At 38.0% G+C, this 20590-nt stretch overlaps 2 protein-coding genes across 4 annotated transcripts in view; one reads left to right on the top strand and one right to left on the bottom strand.

Annotated features, from left to right (window-relative positions):
* Nucleotides 1–1389: 1389 nt before the first annotated feature.
* On the bottom strand, nucleotides 1390–11374 carry wbl (endoplasmic reticulum protein 29-like protein wbl). Its single transcript, XM_083128627.1, has 2 exons — nucleotides 11185–11374; nucleotides 1390–5061 (listed from the first exon to the last, which is right to left on the bottom strand). Exons 1-2 carry the CDS (start codon nucleotides 11293–11295, stop codon nucleotides 4423–4425), a joined length of 750 nt encoding a protein of 249 aa, XP_082984753.1. The 5' UTR covers nucleotides 11296–11374; the 3' UTR covers nucleotides 1390–4422.
* A 407-nt stretch (nucleotides 11375–11781) lies between these two features.
* Nucleotides 11782–20590, top strand: part of LOC145992826 (GPN-loop GTPase 1) — a 30609-nt gene continuing 21800 nt past the window's right edge. Inside the window, exons 1-2 of one of the 3 annotated variants that reach the window (XM_083129219.1) lie at nucleotides 11782–11903; nucleotides 18447–18672. In XM_083129219.1, the coding sequence (XP_082985345.1) occupies nucleotides 18456–18672 (217 nt within the window). In that variant the 5' untranslated portion in view covers nucleotides 11782–11903; nucleotides 18447–18455. Of the gene's footprint in view, nucleotides 12013–12150; nucleotides 12184–18446; nucleotides 18673–20590 lie in introns of those variants that run through there. The other 2 variants (XM_083129217.1, XM_083129218.1) reach the window with 2 other exon arrangements.

The following is a 20590-nucleotide window of genomic DNA, read 5'->3' as shown; positions in this document are numbered from 1 at the left end:
CCTGAAATTGATAAAATTAATAAACCCCAGGTTAAATAGTTCATGAATATTTGTATAATGAATTTCTAACAATTGTCCAGATCAGCCGCCCCCCCCCCCCTCCCCCCCGGCCAATAGCGCGTCCCTTCAGATCATGCCATAATTCCCATAAAGTATTTTATTACGACACTGTGCTCTTACTGAAAGTCATTTTTTGTTTTGCTGAGCAATTTACTTCATCTGCCCCTTCTCCAAAGTATTCCTTTCTTCATCTACCGGATTAAATATGGTGCACCTAGTAGCAAAAGGGACTTGGTGGAACCAATTATAGTGAATTAATTACTAATCAAATATGTTCTCAGTCGCGTCGCACACATTGCAGCACAATGTCCTTTTTATACATATATTTTACAAAAATATGTTGAATTTTATGCTATTGAAAGGAAAAATATCCCTCCCCAAGAATTGTGATGGCGTGGTCTGCGTTATTAACCCCTTCCTTTTGGCACCCCTGGTCCAGATTGACTGCTGGTATGTGACAGGTTCATATTACATTAACTTCACCACAGTAATCATAAAAATTAGCTCTTTTTGACACAAACTTTCAACGGAGAGAGACTATAACATTCATCTTTCACATTGAGTACAAAGTCACAAAATCATCCAGAATATATTTGAATGGCTCGAGTGTAAAACATGGTGACATTGTGGTCATTTTTGAGTCACAAAGTAAAATGTGCCATCACTTTGAAGTGAAATTGCCATGTCATACAATTTGCATTAGACTCGGTGAAGCCTTCTGAAATTGGTAAGCACAACATGAAAACAATTTACGTATCTACAGTATAGCTTCTAATAACCTTTTTTCTTAATGAACTCTGAAATGACCAAAATGTCACCATGTTTTACACCAGAGCCCTTCATTTGTGAATTATAAGAGTGGAACAATATTTATTTCACGCAATGATATCGTGAATCGTTATAAAACTGGAACATGTATATTATACGCCACCATGATACTTTCCTCAGTTTGGAAATTTTGGCCTTAAGTTGCCCCCATTTGTAGTCTGTGGGTGAATGAATGGATCATTTTGTTGCAAGCTGCTCCTTGCGATACCAAATTCCCCAGACATTCATTGCTTTGTCACAAACCATCGCAATGTGACTAGTCAAATGTTTCGTCCGGTGTACAGCACCCAGAAGAGCCTCATGTTAAATCTTCCTCGAGTCAGTTTGCAACAAAAATGACGCATCGCGGCATGTCAGATCCTGTCTGCAGCTGGCCTAAGCTTGAGAAAATTGCAAGCAGCATTATCAGTGGCCGAGTGCATTACATTTTATTTTCGATCTCGCTGCTGGAGTTCCCAGGTTCAATGGTATGTGTGTGTGTGTGTTAATTGTAGGAGTTGCTTCATCACTCATTCCTGCAATTAGAAGTGGCAGAAAAGCAATGCTAAATAACAAATACCATAAAACTAAATGAATCACAAAAGTTACTTTCCTTATCCTTTATTTCAAACTTTACTTCTGGCTACAAACATGCTTTGTACCATTTTTAACACGCAATATTTTAAATGCAGAAATGCAGGAGTTGAACTAAGTGCTGTAGTAACTGATTAAGAATCCATTTCCTTACAATCAGGTACAAATATTGAACTCAGTCCTTAAATTAATACCACAAAGTAATTGACACTGAAAGTTGTATAACTGTTCAAGTGGCAAATTATGACAAAGTAGTTCTAGAATTATTGCTCATGTGATGTAATGGTGGCAAGAACAATGTTTGATTTATATTCTTTATAAATAAATACCTTTTATGTATGGCATACCATATCGCTTCAAAGCTAAGATACTTTTTTGTGAAAATTAACAAAATGTTAGAAAATAAAATATATACATAAATCTTTAACATCCTAATAAAACTGATCTAACCACGAATCGGAAATGTAGGTTTATATAACAAAACATTGTTCTGCTATGCAGACATTTTTTTATTCAAATGAACCTTATTTGCTATTGCAACATCATAATGTAGAAGTGCTTATTTTTGTCACAAAGCCATGCTGCAATAATGAATGAAATTATAAATTGATTATATCATGTAGTTGACTTGTCAATAAGTTTTAAAGCTTTAGGATCTTGGGTTATCCAAGTGAGTTGTAAAAAAAAATTTCCAAGCTTTTGAAGAGCAAAGTGACTGTTTCTGAAGACTACATGATAATTTGAGAGAAGATGTGTGGACTGTAGAGATTCAGCTAATAGTATTTTTTGTTTACGTAATTCCAGTATAAAATAACTTGATACACAAATCTTTGCAGTAATGTTACAGTTAGCAAAAATTTTGTAGAAATGAGTCCACAAATGCACATTTCGTGAAGTCCATTGCTTCACATAGAGTGTACCCCAAAATAGTATTCACATTCTGAATGTTAATAACAGAGAAACTATTAAAGATAACTTGACTAGACTTTCTGTATTTGAAGCTGTAAGTGTAAGTTAAGTGTGTATGAGCCTGTGTAGGCATTCAGACGTGTTTAGTTCTGTCACAGCCTGCCACGCAGTGAGCATTATAGTACACAAAAGAAGCAGCAAGTTAGCAATTTTTCTTTCGAGCAATGAAAATGTTGAATATCCACCCAGATCTCTTGATTTTACAGCTTTAGATGGCTACCTGTGGGGATCCGTGAAGAACCATGTGTCTGCCACAAAGCCACGAGTCTTGCTTGCAATGAACATCTATAGCTTTAAGGTATGCGACGTCAAAAACGTTCATACCTGCTGCTGTTAACGTTCAGAGTGCAAACACGATTGTGGGACATGCTGTATAAGACCTATTTGAGTTGCTCACTTCAGGTAACTAAAAAATGTTGATTTCCAAATGGGAGCACAACTTAGGACTATACTTTCAACAGTTGCCAGTATTTCCATTTGGGTGCGTGAAAAATACTTGTCCTTGGTGATGGTTCATGGCTGTATTTTATTTTGCGGCAGATACAGCCATACATCGAAGGTAAGAAACTTAACGGTTAGATGGTAAGCACTTCTACATGAGAACCTACAGTAAATTATACTAAAAATCATAACAGATTATTACTTTTAGTTCATTACTCTAATTTGATACTGGTGTTTACATGGACTAATACAATTGTAATAAACAGATCTGAATAATGCTTTTACATTTCCATACCAGAATCATAAATAAAATGTCCATGCATCATGGTATTGTAGAAAAATGGAATGCAAATGAATGTATATAATAAAAGCATTTTATCTTTGGCATCTAAATCTACATTTGTAAAATATACTGTGATTATGCTCCACACCAGAACATTAGGAATCAAACAAATCGTCCCCAAATACTGGCACCATTTACTATTCAGCTTCTCTATGGGGAGAAAAGCTGGGAAAATTTCCTGGATATAATTTACAATCATCCTCAGTATCCTTTAAAAGTCAAATGCATGCTTGGTACATATACAAGTTTGTAGTAAATATTTTTGTATGAAACATTTCACTGCCTGGACCCAATGATAATTTATAATAAACCAGAAACGTACATGTGCATCCCAAAATCTTGAAACCAACACCACATAAACATTTTGATAGACCATTAGCACAAACATTTTGATAGCTGCTTGGTTAGCTTTTGGTATCATTTGACGTATAACTTTTAGGAATAAAACTAGATTGTAAAAAAAGTTTGTTTTTTTCCTAACTACTACCATTGCTAATCTGACAAGAAATCGTGATTTTATTGAACACAGGAAAATTCAATCGAATTATATATCCCAAGACATTTCTAAAATGTTCTAAAATTCTAATTCTGTACAGTATGACAATATCTGAAAGTGATATTTTATGGATTATCTCATGTTGCTCGTTAAATATAAGATACAGACTAAACCAATAATAAGATGAAAATATTCTCTCAGGCTATGTTAGCTCTCGAAAGCTTGGAATCTTTTTCTCACAACTTCCCTGCTTGATAGCCCAAGATAATCTCTTCATCATTCGTCGCCAGGAAAGCTTCAAGACTTGCAACAATAATATCTTTGGATCAGGTTTTCATTGAAATAACTTATCAAAGGCAAGAATAAAAAAAAGTATGTCATTAAAGTAACTAAACCTATATTGCTTTAATTTTTTTCATCATATTTTGAGTTTCCTGCTTCACCTGGTCATTTGCAACTGGGAACCGACACAGCTATTTCTAAAATACATATAAACATGAGATCATAACTAGCTAAAACATCTATCAACCACCAACCACTTTACTTGCAGAACATTAAATTAACTAAGTGATTAAATCACAAATTGACTACTTTTTTTTTCTTTTCAACTTTCATTCATACAAAATAAAAAGGTAAAAATTTCCACAACAAACTTATCACAAATGGAAAATGATTTCCAAACTTCAAACCCAGTGAAGGCACATTACGTTGTTCACAATTCGTCGTGCGTAGGAGTTTGCAGGAAAGCTTGGAGGATGTTTATTCGGTGCTGGATCCCTTCCTTCTTCTCGCTGCTAACTTTCCCGCTCTTGAGTTTCTCCAGCCGCTTCACCTCAGTTTCCGGAAAATCGTCACCATTTTCCAACACCTTCCGCATCATCTTCACGTACGTTTCCGCTGCTTTCTGATCCAGTTTACCAACCGCCCTATCCCATGCATTTTCGGCTTCCCTGAGGATTTTCTTCCTCTTCTCAACTTCCTTTTCCTGCATGAACTTCGTGCTCATCTTGTCGAATTTCTCCAGACATCCTGGCAGACCAATGTACACTTCAGTATTTGTGCGAATAAATCTCTTCAGGTTGGTAGCCGTGAAGTCACCTTCGAATGTCAGAGGTTCCGGCTTCCCATCGACGAAGAGCTTGACTACCGGGAAATCTTCCTTCTTCGCATTGTACCTGTCTGCAAGATCGGAGTTCTCTCTCTCGCCATAATCCTTGACTCCAACCTCAGCAATCAACACATCCGGTAGAGAAAACGACGATTCCGCAACTTTTGCAAACTCATTGTGTTTATCACCGTAAGGGTATGCAACGTCAAATTTCACAAGTGATGCTTTAAATCTTGGAACCAGCTGAAAATTACAATAATCATCAGCAATAAAACATATGTGTTATAATAAAAACTCTATTAGGGAAAAACTCTATTAGTGACACATGGTGCTTTTTTACAAATAATACAGTGATTCTATTTGTACTAGGTCCTTGCGAAGCAACACCTTGTATTACACTTAGGCTGCCATAAAGTCTAGTAATTCTCTTTTTGGATACCATGTTCGTATGTATGTGTACTGTAGTGTTGCAATCTAATCAGTTTCCCACCAAGAGATAAAAAGCTGTTATATAGTTACAGTATTCCTGTTTAAAAGAATATTTCTTATTGAACATTACACTGGAACCATGAGTTAGCAAAACCAAATGCAATAAAGCTTCATGCAGCATGCTTTTCCTGCAAGCAGCTCCCTCATGGGTGGCAGAACCTGCCAGTAACTTCTTAGGTTACGTAAGACAGACTCTAAATGAGGGCATATGATTGATTCAACATTCATATTTAATTGAACTTATTTAAATTTCAAACAATATCTCTCTTTGTACTAGAGCATGGTAGCCCATATTAAAAAAAAAGTCACCAGCCTAAGTTTTTGATCAGCCTACATTCAGTGCTCGAAGTGAAAGGGGTTGATATACGCCAGCTGTCTCATCTTCACCATGTTAAACCATAGGAAGATTCCCCTAACTAACCCCAAGGCTTGTCCAAACATCCCCCAAGCTAACAATTTCAAGAGCTGCCTACTGTACTTAATCTTGTATCATGTATATGTATATTTCACAATTGGCCTACTGATTACTGTGTTTTCGATGTGAGTTTGTATCAGCTGCCTTAAAAACACTGAATGGTAAGTACTGAAGCAAAGTATGCTATAAACTGTGTTAAGTTCGATGATGTTATTTTTTGCATGTGATTGTTCACTATTTGAATGAGTATACAAGCGGTTCTTACTAATAAAACGTTGTGAAAGTACTCAGAAATGGCAGGATTTTACTTACATTCTTTGGGATCAAATATATCAGTTATTTGTGTCTTCCACGTGCTGGAACCAATTTTATATTACGTAAAACATCAAAGTCTGTCAATTAAAAAAAAATAAACTTAATTCTTGAGGAAGTACAATGAGTCAACGGACCCACATCCAGATATCAGAAGTGGTGAACAACTAGGTTTGAGTCACAGATATAATTATTTGTGAGGAATTGTCATAAAAAGTAGACAGTGCAAATGAAACCTGTCTTGTGCCCAATCGGCAGACACAATCATGAAGGTGAGACAGAAGAGTTCACGAAAGCGATGACAGATGGCAGCGTGCCAAAGAATGAGAAAGAGGGTTCATTGTGGAAATCGGAAGAGGATAACAATGATTATATGATTTATAATAATTAGAATATAAACAAATGAAGCGTACAAGAATGTACGGAAGAAATAAATGACACATTGTAAATAGCAAATTATCATGATAAAGGATATATTCATATACGTAAGATTAAAGAAAGTTAATAAGCGAGGAGATGATTACATGATTGATATTATTTACCTCTGGCGAGGAGAACGTCGTCAGGTTTTTGGTTGTTTGTCCCCAGTGGCGCTATTGTCACATTAGATGCCCCGAAGCACTTTACGACTGGGCTCTTTTATTAGTCGCACTGGGCCATAGGCAACGCTGGATATTAGCAATCATGGGTTATTTCGCCAGCGTGGTTTTTAGGAGGTGGTGCTATTGTCTGATTACACGCCCCTAAAAATCCTCTATAGCTTTGGTTCAATTCTCGACAAGGAATGCAGTATAATGATTTTTTATATTATTGAGAAGAGATATGGTAAAGATAATAGGCCTATTTGCAATAAATAAGAGAAATTAGACTTTTTGCTGCCAAAGAAGAATAAAAGAAATAAGAATTTGTAGTAGAAGGAATAAATAGAAGAATTTATCAAGAATACAAGAAATAGAAATATCTCGGTGGAATATAGAAGAAAATAAGAATTGCTGCGTAAGAAGAAATAAGAATTGATATGAATAGAAGAAATAAGAACAGCGATGAATAAAAGGGAGATAACCATTTGTATATAGAAGAAATTGAAAGAAGAAGCCTTTTCCATTCATCATAGAAGAAGTTGATGAAAGAAGAAGAAGCCTTTTCCATTCATCATGGAAGAAGTTGATGAAAGAAGAAGCCTTCTTTAATAGAGAAGAAGCTTAATTATTCACATATGATAAGAACAGAACTCATGTATATTCAACCCTGCTATATATTTCTCTGTACAGTGTTAAGTTTCAGAATATAGACTCGCCTTTAAACATATCCTTTGGCTATGAACGCTTTCTTATTCGTATTCTTGAAACATGAACCCATTAACCCTGAGATTAAGATATCTGTAGCCGTGGTAGAAATTGTAAAGTTGATTACGTACCCTAAGGGAGGTGTGACAAACCTAACCTATTCAGAGCATATAAATAGTAATGCTGTGAACTTACATGATCATAATTATAATACTAATAATCCCTATCTAACCAACTTGATTGATTTGTTGTTTTAAGTTTACTTTATGCACAGAAAGGCTAATCAGGACTGGATCTACAGTTTAAAGTGCGATCCGAACCACTATTTGCCTCCACCGGGTATCAAACCTGGGACCCCTTGATTACAAGGCAACGACTCTACCAATGCGCCATCGGACAGGCCTCCTACCTAACCAACTTTCTTACAGACAAAGAGTTAAAAATCAATCAGAAAATCTGTTCAGCATGTTCTTGCACAAATGTATAGATTTTGATTCATCCAGGGAGCGAGTGTACATAACAATAATATCAGAACTTGCGCCAATCTGTATAATGTGTGCTCTTCTATTTCAATCGGTGCTCGAAGTAAAGGGAAAGCTAGTAAAGTAAAGCTAGGATAATATCAAAGTATCCCCCACCAAACTCTTTGCCCCTCATAAAAGTATGTGAGCAAATCACCCCCTTGCCCCAAAGCTCAATCAATCTCCAACTTCCTAATAATTGCAGCCTCGAGCACAGATTTTAACTACACATCACTGTGATGTTTTCGGTGTCCAGTTTTGTAAGCATATATAGATCTAGAACACTGTGAGGTAACAGTTTGTTATATCGGAGACATTAAAATCTGATATTTTGTGTTTCGCATGGTTCATACTTACCAATTGCGTATTGCAGAACATAGTTCAAGGTGCCATTATGCTTTTTACACAAAAACAAACACAATTTTTCACATACAGAGTGATTTTTTTGATTCCTTTCTTCGCTTCTGTTACACACTATTGGCAGGCACATTTTGACTTATGTTGTGGGTATGCAGTGCTTCAACCTTCGGTAACATTATAGTATAGGGGAGACTGATTTAGTCAAATTTACAGGAGAAAGTACTTACGGAAATCATTTTCTGTAGCTTTGTGGAAGTTCGTGAATGTAGTTTTGATCCATTTTAATGCGAATACATGTTGTTTTCTGCAAAAATCTCTGTCAGACATGCTGTTTCTGCTGCCGCCATTTGCTTTCTGCACGAGAGCACAATGCTCCGTGTGTTAAGATGACGTAACCCCATAGTCAGTGTTTCAAACTTGCCGTGTTTTCACTAGAACATGAAGAGTCGAGTATTCTTAATTATTTTTTTTTAACTATGCTTGCCTAACCTAACCTTATGGAAAATGGTTTGTGGGGCTAACGTCAATGGTTTGTGGGGCTAAAGTCAATGGTTTGTGAGGCTAACGTCAATGGCTTGCTACGTATTAGCATAATTTTAAATCCGGGCACGAAAGTAGGTATTTTCCGGTGAACGAGGTTGCAACACTGCATAAATCGACAAAACACTCGCACAACGTGCCCTGAACTAGTACGCTATCGCCCGCCATAATGTGTTACAGAATCAAAATAACAAGTAACAGTAAGTACTCGTAAATGTAAGAAATAGACATTATCTTAGAAATGCATTATTTCACCTTAGGAAATATTCCGCATTCGAAAATAGTACGTTAGCAATGTAAAAAAGTGCGAAATATATGATTTATAGGTGTCTCATAGTACTATAATAGTACCCAACCTTCTTCAGCGAAAAGTACCTACTACTGTGTTTGTCACATTATGCACGGGTAGCTGACGGATAGCCCACGAACCATTCACGCATAGCCCCACGAACCATTATGCACGGTAGCTGACCGATAGCCCCACAAACCATTTCCAATAAGTAGGGACATTGAATTTTCGCGATGCGCAAAATGTGAAAAAAAGATGCAATTTTGGACATTCTGCATGTAACTACACCCCCAATGATGAAATATGCATGGGTCTTATTCGCGAAGTAATGCGAAATGTGTGCTTTTCCACGAAATGGACGCTTTTTCGCGAAATAGCTATGAAATACCATCAAATTAAGTAGAAAACATGCAAAAACCGGCAATCGAGGTTGTGTGCGCAAACTGTCGATTTGTAACGAAACGTTTGCCTAAAGTTTCCTACCACTTGCAGCTGAAGAACATTTTATTTTCGATCACATCAGGAAGACGCTGCAAATTGGGATTTCCCATGCACATAATCTGTTTGAAAACTTCGCTCCCTGTCAAGCTGCATTTGTTTCTTCCCCCGAATGTCTACTCAACTTCCAATTTCATTGAACTAGCTAGCTTTCTTTGCCCCTGCACTATGGCCTCTAAATACTAAGCCTTGTCTAGCAAGAAAAGCAAACTATCCTTGCCCCACCCAATCGCCGCTACTGGCAATTACAGTTGAAATCTAAGTACTTGTGTATGTGTACAGTATATAAAAATGAAGTAGTTTATCAATTTATAGCTCTTTATATGTTGTTTCCTCTCATGATGAAAAGGTATGTGCCAATTTATTTCTTTTCACCGCTGGTATATACCGCTGATCTAACATTTTATTTACCGCTCTCCTCAGTTTTTATTTACCATAAATTTGTCTCCCTACCAATAAGGTTAGGTAAGGCAAGCATAGAGAAAAAAGGGGTTGGAAACACTGACCGGGGGAACGTCATCAAACGTACGCAGCATCCAGTTCACGTAGCGAAAGCAATGGCAATTGTGCGTCGGTGAGAATATTTCTGTTGAAAAATACATGATTTCCAGGTCAAATATATTCCACGATAAAGAAAATACCTCAACGAACGTTGGAAAGCTTGGAGAAACTAATTTCCGTAAGTAGTTTCTTCTGTAAAAATGAAGAAATGTGTCTCCGATACAACAAACTGTTACTCAATGTGAAAGAAGTAAAGATGAACTAACAACGTTATAACAATGGGAACGAGTTTACAATACCGGACCACTCTCCAATTTCTATGAAATTTCGGCTACTCACTAATTGTGAACTCCTAATCACGAATCTGCATGTAATAATTGGCGGTCAAGTATGGAAATCGAGAAAAAAATGAAATAAACTATGTTTTCTTAACGTAACGTAACCCTACCATAAGAACAATAGCTCCACGGAAGACGCCATTTTTCCAACGTGAAGAAATCAACAGGCAAGATAAGGTATAGTTCTCTTAGCTAAAATATTAATTTTTGTTTGTATTTATGCTAATGGAACCTAACCTAACAGGCCTAACCTAACCTCGTAGGCATTCCTCGTCTGTCGTCAACAAGATTGTTGTGCGTAAAGGAAGACCATTAGGTAATTAATTGCGAAAGAAAGATGGTTCCGAATTGCTGTGTATGGACAATCACCATGGTAAATCGCAAGGTTATTTTACAAGTTGTACACGTAAATGTACAGTTTTAACAAGTGACCGCCAAATATGAACTACAGATACGTCATCAGGACATCGAAATTAGTAAGTAGGCAAAATTTTATAGAAATTGGAGAGTGGTCCGGTATTGTAAACTCATGCCTAACAATGTATGAACTTGTCATCTTCGTACGCTGTCAACAACTTGCAAATTTAACTATTCTGAAGATGAAATAAATTATAATAGAATAGAATGCTTTATTTTCGTTAAGCAACCTCAAGTTGCAATAGCATACGATAATGTTACCAAAATGTTTACAGAAATTCAATAGCTTCGCAAACTGCTTTACAACCGCCACAACCAAAATTCCTTCAAAATTATTAGAGAAGCCGGCATATTTTCTCAAAAAATATTAATTCTGCTGAAAAAGTTTCAATATCCGTACCTTGTCAAACGTTAAATTATCCAGAGGAACACATCCTTTACAGTTTATAGCTTCACTGTATGTCCCCAAACTAACAAGAAAAATTACTATCAATAATAATAACGCCTTCATTTCTAACGAGTATTATCTGTCTTCTGCTTCGTGGCGTACGAAAGTACGTGTCGCTGTCAGCCGTACGTCTTTTCAACAACTTCCATATATTTCAATTACAAGATGTGGAATGCAATACACGATTGGCGCTTCCATCGAACATTTCATGATTCTTGGGGTGTACCGATCCCGAAAAGTCACTACAGATATCGGGGGAGGGGGAATTCCACACCGATCCTGACTTCGGGAAATGATTTTTCAACTTTTCTGGATACAAGTTATTCGGAAAATTTCAAATGGTCATGTATGAAAGTGTTTAACTCACGATGTTTTTTTTTCTTTCTAGATTTTAAGTGCATGCAATACTTGTGCATCCCACTGTATATGAGAAGTAACTTGAGCTTTTCTTCGTTAGAAAGCCTTTGACTAGACAAACAATCGAAAACCGATAAGCGACTTCCATCGAAATTTCACTACGTTGGTGCACATGATTGGTAGTTTCGTTTCATCAGACAAAAACGGAAATGATCGAGATCGAAACATCCGGAAACATAAGTGTTGCCAACTTGCAAAGAAGTAGATAAAACAAACGCGAAAACACATGGAAGTAATCTGTGCGAAGAACGAAGGTGTTTGTTGTTCGTGTCTGTATGATGTAAAAATGACAACCGAAGCGTTTAACATGAGTGAAAGGATACTATGACCCTTCCTACCTCCATGGTTGATAATACTATTAAGGCAAGTCTACAGTATGATCTATCTGAGAGTTTCATGTTTGTATGTTATCTTGTGTTGGTCATTGATGTTCGCGGACGTGAGAAGCGGACATTTAAAACGAAATTTCATATGTTGCATTATATTACTGCAAACACACACTGGCTACATGATTATTACATTAAAAATCACATGGTATTGAATTTATGAAAGCAATATATTACCCTGCTTTTGACAAGAAAGTGTGATAATGCACAATTTTTGGTAAGTATGTGATATCGCCCGAACGGATTTCTTCAAATTTACAGGAGAAACTACTTACTGAAATCAGTTTCTGTAGCATTGTCGAAGTTCTTCGAGGTATTTTCTTTTGCAGAAACTGAAAACTTCACCATAGAATGCTGCAGAACAAGAAATAATCATTTTTTTATGTAAGGAACTTGCATTTTCTGTAAAGCGACAACATTATGCCATTGTTTCCATTACGTGCAGATGGCGCAAGCTTCGAAAGTCACGCGGTCTCGCCATTGTTTCCAAAAGTGTTTTTTTTTACGATTTTTGGTATTTTTTTCTTTTTTTTAACTATGCTTACCTTACCTAACCTAACCTTGCCGGAAATGGTTTGTGGGGCTATCGTGAAAGTTTTTTTTTTGTCTATCCGTCAAGGGTTCGTGGGGCTATCCGTCAATGGTTTGTGATGGCATGATGAACACGAAAGTAGGTATTCTTCGGTTAAGAAGGTTGAAATACTGCATACCCACTCCAAATTGACAAAACACAAGCGGAACAAGGAAGACAAATAATGACTCGTAATATGAAAAGTTGACACTATTTTATGGAGAAAGGCATAACTTCACCTTAAAGAATCTTCCGCAATGCAGAATAATTAAGTATCAATGCTAAAATTAACGAAATAAACAAGTGAGAGGTGTTCGGGCGATATCGCATAATTACCCAATTTTTGAAGTGTACAGTGTTGAAAAGTACATGCATAACCCCATAACGATAACGGTGCGATCTCTCTCAAAGAGTTTCTGCATTTTTACAGGAGAAAGTCTAATTCACTTCCTAGTTCTTATACTCACTTCTTACGCACTCCTGGTGACGTATCTGGAGTTACAATGTGGGGGTCGCATGTTAAAATTACATTTACGTGTAGAAGTTGTAAAATAACATTGTCATTTACCGCGATAATTCTCCATATGGCATGTTCCGTAGTGATGAAACATTGTCCGGCGGTTACGTGCTAAAAAACTAGGAATTGCTTATTGAAAATGATCATTGGCCCACAAATCATTCACAGATAACCATTTCAGGTAAGGTTAGGTTTAGTTAGGTTAGGCAAGCATAGTTATAATATTTCCTTCGTAAAACTACACATATACTCCACCGCTGATTTCAGGAAAAATGGCATGTTCCGCAAAACATTTTTCGTCGGTTACGTGCTACAAAACTAGGAATTCCTTATTGAAAGTGATCATTGGCCCACAAACCATTCACGGAAGGTTAGGTTAGGCAAGCATAGTTACGCATTGTGTTACGAACAAAATTTTAACTATGCTTGCCTAACCTTGCCGGAAGTGGTTAGTGGGGCTATCCGTCAATGGTTTTTTGGGGTTCGAACCCAGGAAAAATCTGAAATCAGTAACACCAAAGTAGGCATTTTTCAATGAAGAAGGTTGGAATCACTGCATACACACTACTCAAGATGTTGCTGCCATTTTGTGGTACGCAATCAAAGAAAGCAAAAACAATAATTACTGTTACTGTGATAAATTGAAGTCATTTTCTTCACAAAAGCAAAATCTGGCCTTCAAGAACCTTTCGCAATGCATAATCGGTAAGTACAAATGTTGAAAATGACGATAGAAACTAGTGAAAAGTGTTTGTGCAAGATCCTCTGTGTTTTTACCCATTATGTTTATTTTCGGTATGAATGTACAATATAGAGAATGTTTCATGTACATCGATATGCACCAATCTATTTTAACGTGTGTCTGGTGTCGACATAAATAAATATATATAGTTCTTTTTCAATAAATATGACACAGATAGCAATCATTAAAAAATCACTAGCCCCATCAAGTTCACTGCACATGGTATAGTGCTGGTGTCAGGCTGGTGCAAGGAAGTGACGTTCAACCAAGTAAATGGATATATAAGTTCAGAAGTTTCAACAAATGCCTGTCTGCTGCTTTAAACATCCATTTGATTAGTTAGCATGCACCACATGTTGTACTGCACCAGAATGCTCCAGACACCAAATACACTAGGTACTTGACACCAGTCAGCAAAGTCGATGTTGCACCATGCAAACAACTACACTTTCAAGAGCAGCGAACTAAACTGGTTTATGGTTGAGAGAGAAACGGAAATGCTCGTTTTATATATTTTTTTAAAAAAAACCTACTACGAGGGTTGGGGCAAAAGTCATTGCAACTATTTTTTTTCTTGTAGATACCAGCCCGGTTGGAAAATGCGACATATACAGATGAAAGGACGAGGGGGGAACTACATGTGGGGACAGTTGAAACACGTGAACATTGTGCCTCACATATTTATTACGATAGTGTACAGGACAATACTGGTTTGATCGTGCAAAATTAATTACATACCTGTTCTACAGTTGACAGAACAAAACTGGGGCTAAAGGCCCTCAAAGTAGTCACCTGCCATGTGCACCACACGCTACCAACGATGTGGGAGACTCTGAATACCATCTACGTCACCATTGGCCGCACCATGTGTGAATCTGGTCATCTGTTGTTGCACAGCATTGGCAATGTCGTCTCGTGTCGCAAACTGCCTTCCACATAGTGGTTCCTTAACCTTGCGTATGAGATGAAAGTCACAGAGTGAAATGTCAGGAGAGTACGGCGGGTGCTCCATTTCTTCCCATCCCCAACGTTGCAGTTGCCGCCGTACACACACTGCTTTATGTGGTCTAGCGTTGTCATGCAGGATGATTGCACTGTCCAGAAGGTCCGGACATTTCTCCCGAACGCCACGTCGCAAGGTCTCCCACATCGTTGGCAGCATGTGGTGCACATGGCAGGTGACTACTTTGAGGGCTTTTAGCCCCAGTTTTGTTCTGTCAGCCGTAGAACAGGTATGTACTTCGTTGGTAGTTACTAATTACATATATTAATATATCATATTGGTTTCGTGCATGTTACTCACTATCTATAAACAAAAATACGTTAGAGTATTCAAATTGGTCTACTTACGCAAGTGAGTATGTATTCTTACGTGGACGACGTTTCGGAAGCTTTACTGCTTCCTTCCTCAGTTTGTCGTTTTCAGCTCGGAATATCAAGCCATGTCAGAGAAGTGTAAGGATACTGGGTGAAAGGTTCGGGTTAAAAAACACTTCATAGTGCTTGACCTATACAGAATTAAAACCACTTTGCTAAAAACCCCTTAAAACTCACATTAAAACATGTAAAAACCACCGCTACGGTAAACTAGAGTGGCCGTTGAGAGTCTAAACTCCCTGTCATGGTGAAGCGAGCGGGCAGATGGCGCCGCGCAGCGGAGTGGTACTTCCCCTCCCACGAGAGATCCCTCCCCACTCTATATTTCTTCCCCTCGTCACCAATCCAAGGAAAATTCCCGTTCCACCTCGGCTGCTTTCCTTACTTCCGATGTGACATGGAAGCCCATCGGGGCCCTTTTATTATTCAAATTGTCCCACTTTTTAAAAAAACTAATCCATACGTCATCTAAATTGCCATCGTCCCGGTTCAGTTTATTTCTGTGTCCCGCGCATATCAATGCCGTTTCGTACACGTTCCTATCCAATTTACTATTACTTTTTTTGATAACCTCTCTTTTTATTATTTTATGCCCACTGTTTATTATATGCTCTGCAAGCCCCGTTTTCGGATCCCTTTCTTTGATGTTCTTATCATGTTCGCCCCATCTAATACGCATGCTCCGGCCGGTTTGTCCAATATATTCCATCCCGCAACTGCATTCAATCCTATACACCCCTTTTTGTTCATCAGGGTTATCTCGAATTTTTACCCCCCTCTTATAATCCGTGAAATGCTTTTCAATATTTCTAGGTGCTCTCGTCCCGCATTTCACACCATACTTTTTCACTGTTTTTTCAATTTTCTCGGTGAGCCCTTTACAGTACGGTATCCCAACATAGTTAACTTTACTATCTAACCCTCCCTCCTCTTTTTCCTCCTTTTCTAATCTGCTATCAGAAACGGGGTTCCCCTTTGAAATATTCTTCCTTGCTCTCCTAGCTAACACGTTCATTTCATATTCGGAAAATCCATTCTTCATTCCTACCCCTGTTATCCACGATATTTCCTTTTCTTTTTCTATGGCATTATTGCATAACCTCTCAGCCCTTATGAAAAAGTTTAAATAAACATTCGATTTGACCCTACTTGAATGTTCCGATGCCTTATTAATATAAAGACTGCCTGCTAGGGGTTTGTGAAACACCCCTGTCTTTATCCCCTTTTCAGATTTGGTAATACTTAGGTCCAGGTAGTTGATTTTACCTTCCACCGAATTCTCCCTAGTGAAGCTTATTCTGTCCTCTTGTTTTCCTAACTCCACAAAAACAGTGTTAAGATCTTTTTCTTTTCCCAGTATAGCGTTAAAAACTCCTTTGAAGTAAAAAAGTCAATTGAAAATTTAGAAATCGGGAGGGATGACCAAATTAGCAGTTTTGATGTAACAAATTTGTACCCTAGTGTACCGAGAGAGAAAGCCGGTGACTGCCTTCAAAGATGGCTACTAGACCATGGCGTGGATATATTGGTAGCATGGGAATATGTCAGGTGGTTTTTTCTTGTATCTGGGTACAATTATTTTCGCGTAAACGATAAGATCTTTCGACAGAAAGAAGGGTTAGCGATGGGCAACCCGATATCGGGTTTTGCGGCAAACATTTTCTTGCATTACTTAGAAAAAGCGGTTATGGAAAGGGTGGGAGTAGACATAAAATATTACTGTAGGTATGTGGACGATATCCTTGTAGTTGGAAAAGAAAAAGATCTTAACACTGTTTTTGTGGAGTTAGGAAAACAAGAGGACAGAATAAGCTTCACTAGGGAGAATTCGGTGGAAGGTAAAATCAACTACCTGGACCTAAGTATTACCAAATCTGAAAAGGGGATAAAGACAGGGGTGTTTCACAAACCCCTAGCAGGCAGTCTTTATATTAATAAGGCATCGGAACATTCAAGTAGGGTCAAATCGAATGTTTATTTAAACTTTTTCATAAGGGCTGAGAGGTTATGCAATAATGCCATAGAAAAAGAAAAGGAAATATCGTGGATAACAGGGGTAGGAATGAAGAATGGATTTTCCGAATATGAAATGAACGTGTTAGCTAGGAGAGCAAGGAAGAATATTTCAAAGGGGAACCCCGTTTCTGATAGCAGATTAGAAAAGGAGGAAAAAGAGGAGGGAGGGTTAGATAGTAAAGTTAACTATGTTGGGATACCGTACTGTAAAGGGCTCACCGAGAAAATTGAAAAAACAGTGAAAAAGTATGGTGTGAAATGCGGGACGAGAGCACCTAGAAATATTGAAAAGCATTTCACGGATTATAAGAGGGGGGTAAAAATTCGAGATAACCCTGATGAACAAAAAGGGGTGTATAGGATTGAATGCAGTTGCGGGATGGAATATATTGGACAAACCGGCCGGAGCATGCGTATTAGATGGGGCGAACATGATAAGAACATCAAAGAAAGGGATCCGAAAACGGGGCTTGCAGAGCATATAATAAACAGTGGGCATAAAATAATAAAAAGAGAGGTTATCAAAAAAAGTAATAGTAAATTGGATAGGAACGTGTACGAAACGGCATTGATATGCGCGGGACACAGAAATAAACTGAACCGGGACGATGGCAATTTAGATGACGTATGGATTAGTTTTTTTAAAAAGTGGGACAATTTGAATAATAAAAGGGCCCCGATGGGCTTCCATGTCACATCGGAAGTAAGGAAAGCAGCCGAGGTGGAACGGGAATTTTCCTTGGATTGGTGACGAGGGGAAGAAATATAGAGTGGGGAGGGATCTCTCGTGGGAGGGGAAGTACCACTCCGCTGCGCGGCGCCATCTGCCCGCTCGCTTCACCATGACAGGGAGTTTAGACTCTCAACGGCCACTCTAGTTTACCGTAGCGGTGGTTTTTACATGTTTTAATGTGAGTTTTAAGGGGTTTTTAGCAAAGTGGTTTTAATTCTGTATAGGTCAAGCACTATGAAGTGTTTTTTAACCCGAACCTTTCACCCAGTATCCTTACACTTCTCTGACATGGCTTGATATTCCGAGCTGAAAACGACAAACTGAGGAAGGAAGCAGTAAAGCTTCCGAAACGTCGTCCACGTAAGAATACATACTCACTTGCGTAAGTAGACCAATTTGAATACTCTAACGTATTTTTGTTTATTAATATATCATATTTATTTTACTGCTTTTAGGGAATTGCAATGGCATCAGAAGAAGCAGCTTCAAATTCTGCATCGTCCAATGAAGGGCCTACTGCAGAGAACAAACCAATTTGTTTAATTGTCTTGGGCATGGCTGGTTCTGGGAAAACAACATTTGTCCAGAGAATCACAGCCCATTTGTACGCACAGAAAAATACTCCATATGTTATCAATTTGGATCCTGCCTGTCATGAAGTTCCATATCCTGCAAATGTTGGTATGTGTTTATTATTATTAATAATTGAGTACTAATTTTCTTCAGAAATGCTTGATCTTTGTAATTTGATACACTAGTTTTGTTTGGTATCCAAGATTTGATACCTTGATCAGTCTGGTTTCTGATTGTGTAATGATTTTTACAACCTCCGCAGGAGGATGAGAAGCATTAGCTTTCTGGGAATAAGTGTAGAAGAAGAAAATAATGCCCAGGCTTCACCCACATACACTTGAGGGTATGTGCTTATGTCCTGGAGCCTAAAAAGACCAGGATGTCATTTACATGAATGTTGGTTCCCCATTTTTCTTTTCTTTATTTAAATTTTACAAGTTGTCTTGATTCTACAGGTGTCTTGTGCAGACATTCTGCAGGATCAGGCATCAGGTACCAAGGCTGTTCGGCAGTCCTGGACAGCACAGGTTTACAAATATATATTACAATAAGTATAAGCATTCTGGTATAATATAAGTGTGTAATAATGCATATAAGGGAAATAAAATATATAAAAGTATCAGTGGCGTATGCTGGGTTTAAAACCTGCGCTATCTCTTTATATCATAATGTTCAAATGGGAGGCTTTTTTTCGTTCAATTTCTTGGAATTTAAGGTGATGTGACAATAAGAAAAACATTTCAAGTATTTCATGGTTATTTATAAAATATACAGGCCCATATTGTGGAATATTTATGTAGGCCTACGTGCGAGAATAAAATATACACGTATAATAAACTTCTTACCTTGAATATTTAATTTGCCAGGAACTCCATTCTTCACTTGGCAACGTCTTTGGTAAAATGGTTATTAGCACAGCGCACTATGATGCCAGGGGTCCCGGGCTCAAATCCAGGCATGGACATGGGTATTCTTTGTGAATGACCCTTCATGAATTTCATCGTATTGTCACTCGTTCTCATCGTCGCGATTAGCTAAAGTGGCAGAAGAGCAACGCAAAATAACAAATCAAATCCATTCTTCTCTTCTTTGCGATGCCAGAGGCCTGCATATCTTCACGATTTGAAGTTTATCCTCATGCCAAAGCAGAGTAAATTGTTTCGGTAATAGTTCGTTGAATATGTCATTAATTTTCGTTCACTACACGATGCAGATCATTCAAAACATATATACATAATTCACTCACTCAATTCACTGAAGAAAATTCACACAGTAAGAAACCTAATTTTCTTATACTTCCTTCAACGTTATTTCCACTCGAAGAATGCCATTTGTCATCTCCGGCCAGTCAGGAAAAAAGCAGCAGAGGGGTTGGAAGAAAACATCGTAAAGCGTGATTGGTTGAAGGTCAGCGGTCTGTGAGTTCTGCATGTGTTCAATGGGACAGTGTTGTTTTGGCATAGAGGATAAATTCCCTATCACATGCCAGCCACTCTTTTCCCGTTCCTGTAATAGTAGTTTAGTTTCAAAATTTCCCTTACCTGGGAAAATCCAATGCTGGTTAGCGCATTGGCATCGCTGTAAGGTTGTACCGCCGTTGGAAAACGTAGAGTTCCCTGTCTAAGAAGCCACTAGAAATACGTCACCGACCGCCTCCAGGCACTGGTCGGGGAAGAATTTAACCGCTGAAGCCCGTGGTAGTTTTAAAGGAAAGGAGTCCATCCCCATATATAGAGCGAGCACAAGGAAAACAAACCTTTGAAAAATCCCCGTGCAGCCTTTTCTTCCGTTGAGCTCAGGCCATAAGGAAGCATACTCTCCTCGCGGGAGTACGGTGCACAGGAGTCGCGGGTTTTATGCTATAATATAATTTTTTCCCGTGGTCATTGTTTGAGAGTGAAGCATCAGTCACATTTGATAGTCGATTATTTTCTGTATTTAATCTGGGCTTCAGCGATACCCTAGGTAGCCTAGAATATACGTGCCTGAAAAGTATGTAGAAAGGAAGGTAGCATTAGATGATATT

This window comes from Lepisma saccharinum, chromosome 9 (genome assembly GCF_977018435.1).
Source record: "Lepisma saccharinum chromosome 9, izLepSacc3.1, whole genome shotgun sequence".
In the NCBI taxonomy this organism is placed as follows: Eukaryota; Metazoa; Arthropoda; class Insecta; order Zygentoma; family Lepismatidae; genus Lepisma; species Lepisma saccharinum.
Note: the sequence above shows the minus strand (reverse complement) of the source record. Positions and strands in the feature narration are given on the sequence as shown.

Coding starts and splice junctions, on each gene's coding strand:
- wbl (XM_083128627.1), bottom strand. CDS start 11,295: ATGAAGGCGTTATTATTATTGATAGTAATTTTTCTTGTTAGTTTGGGG. Junction 5,062..11,184: donor ATAATTTAACGTTTGACAAG/GTACGGATATTG, acceptor TGTAATTTTCAG/CTGGTTCCAAGATTTAAAGC.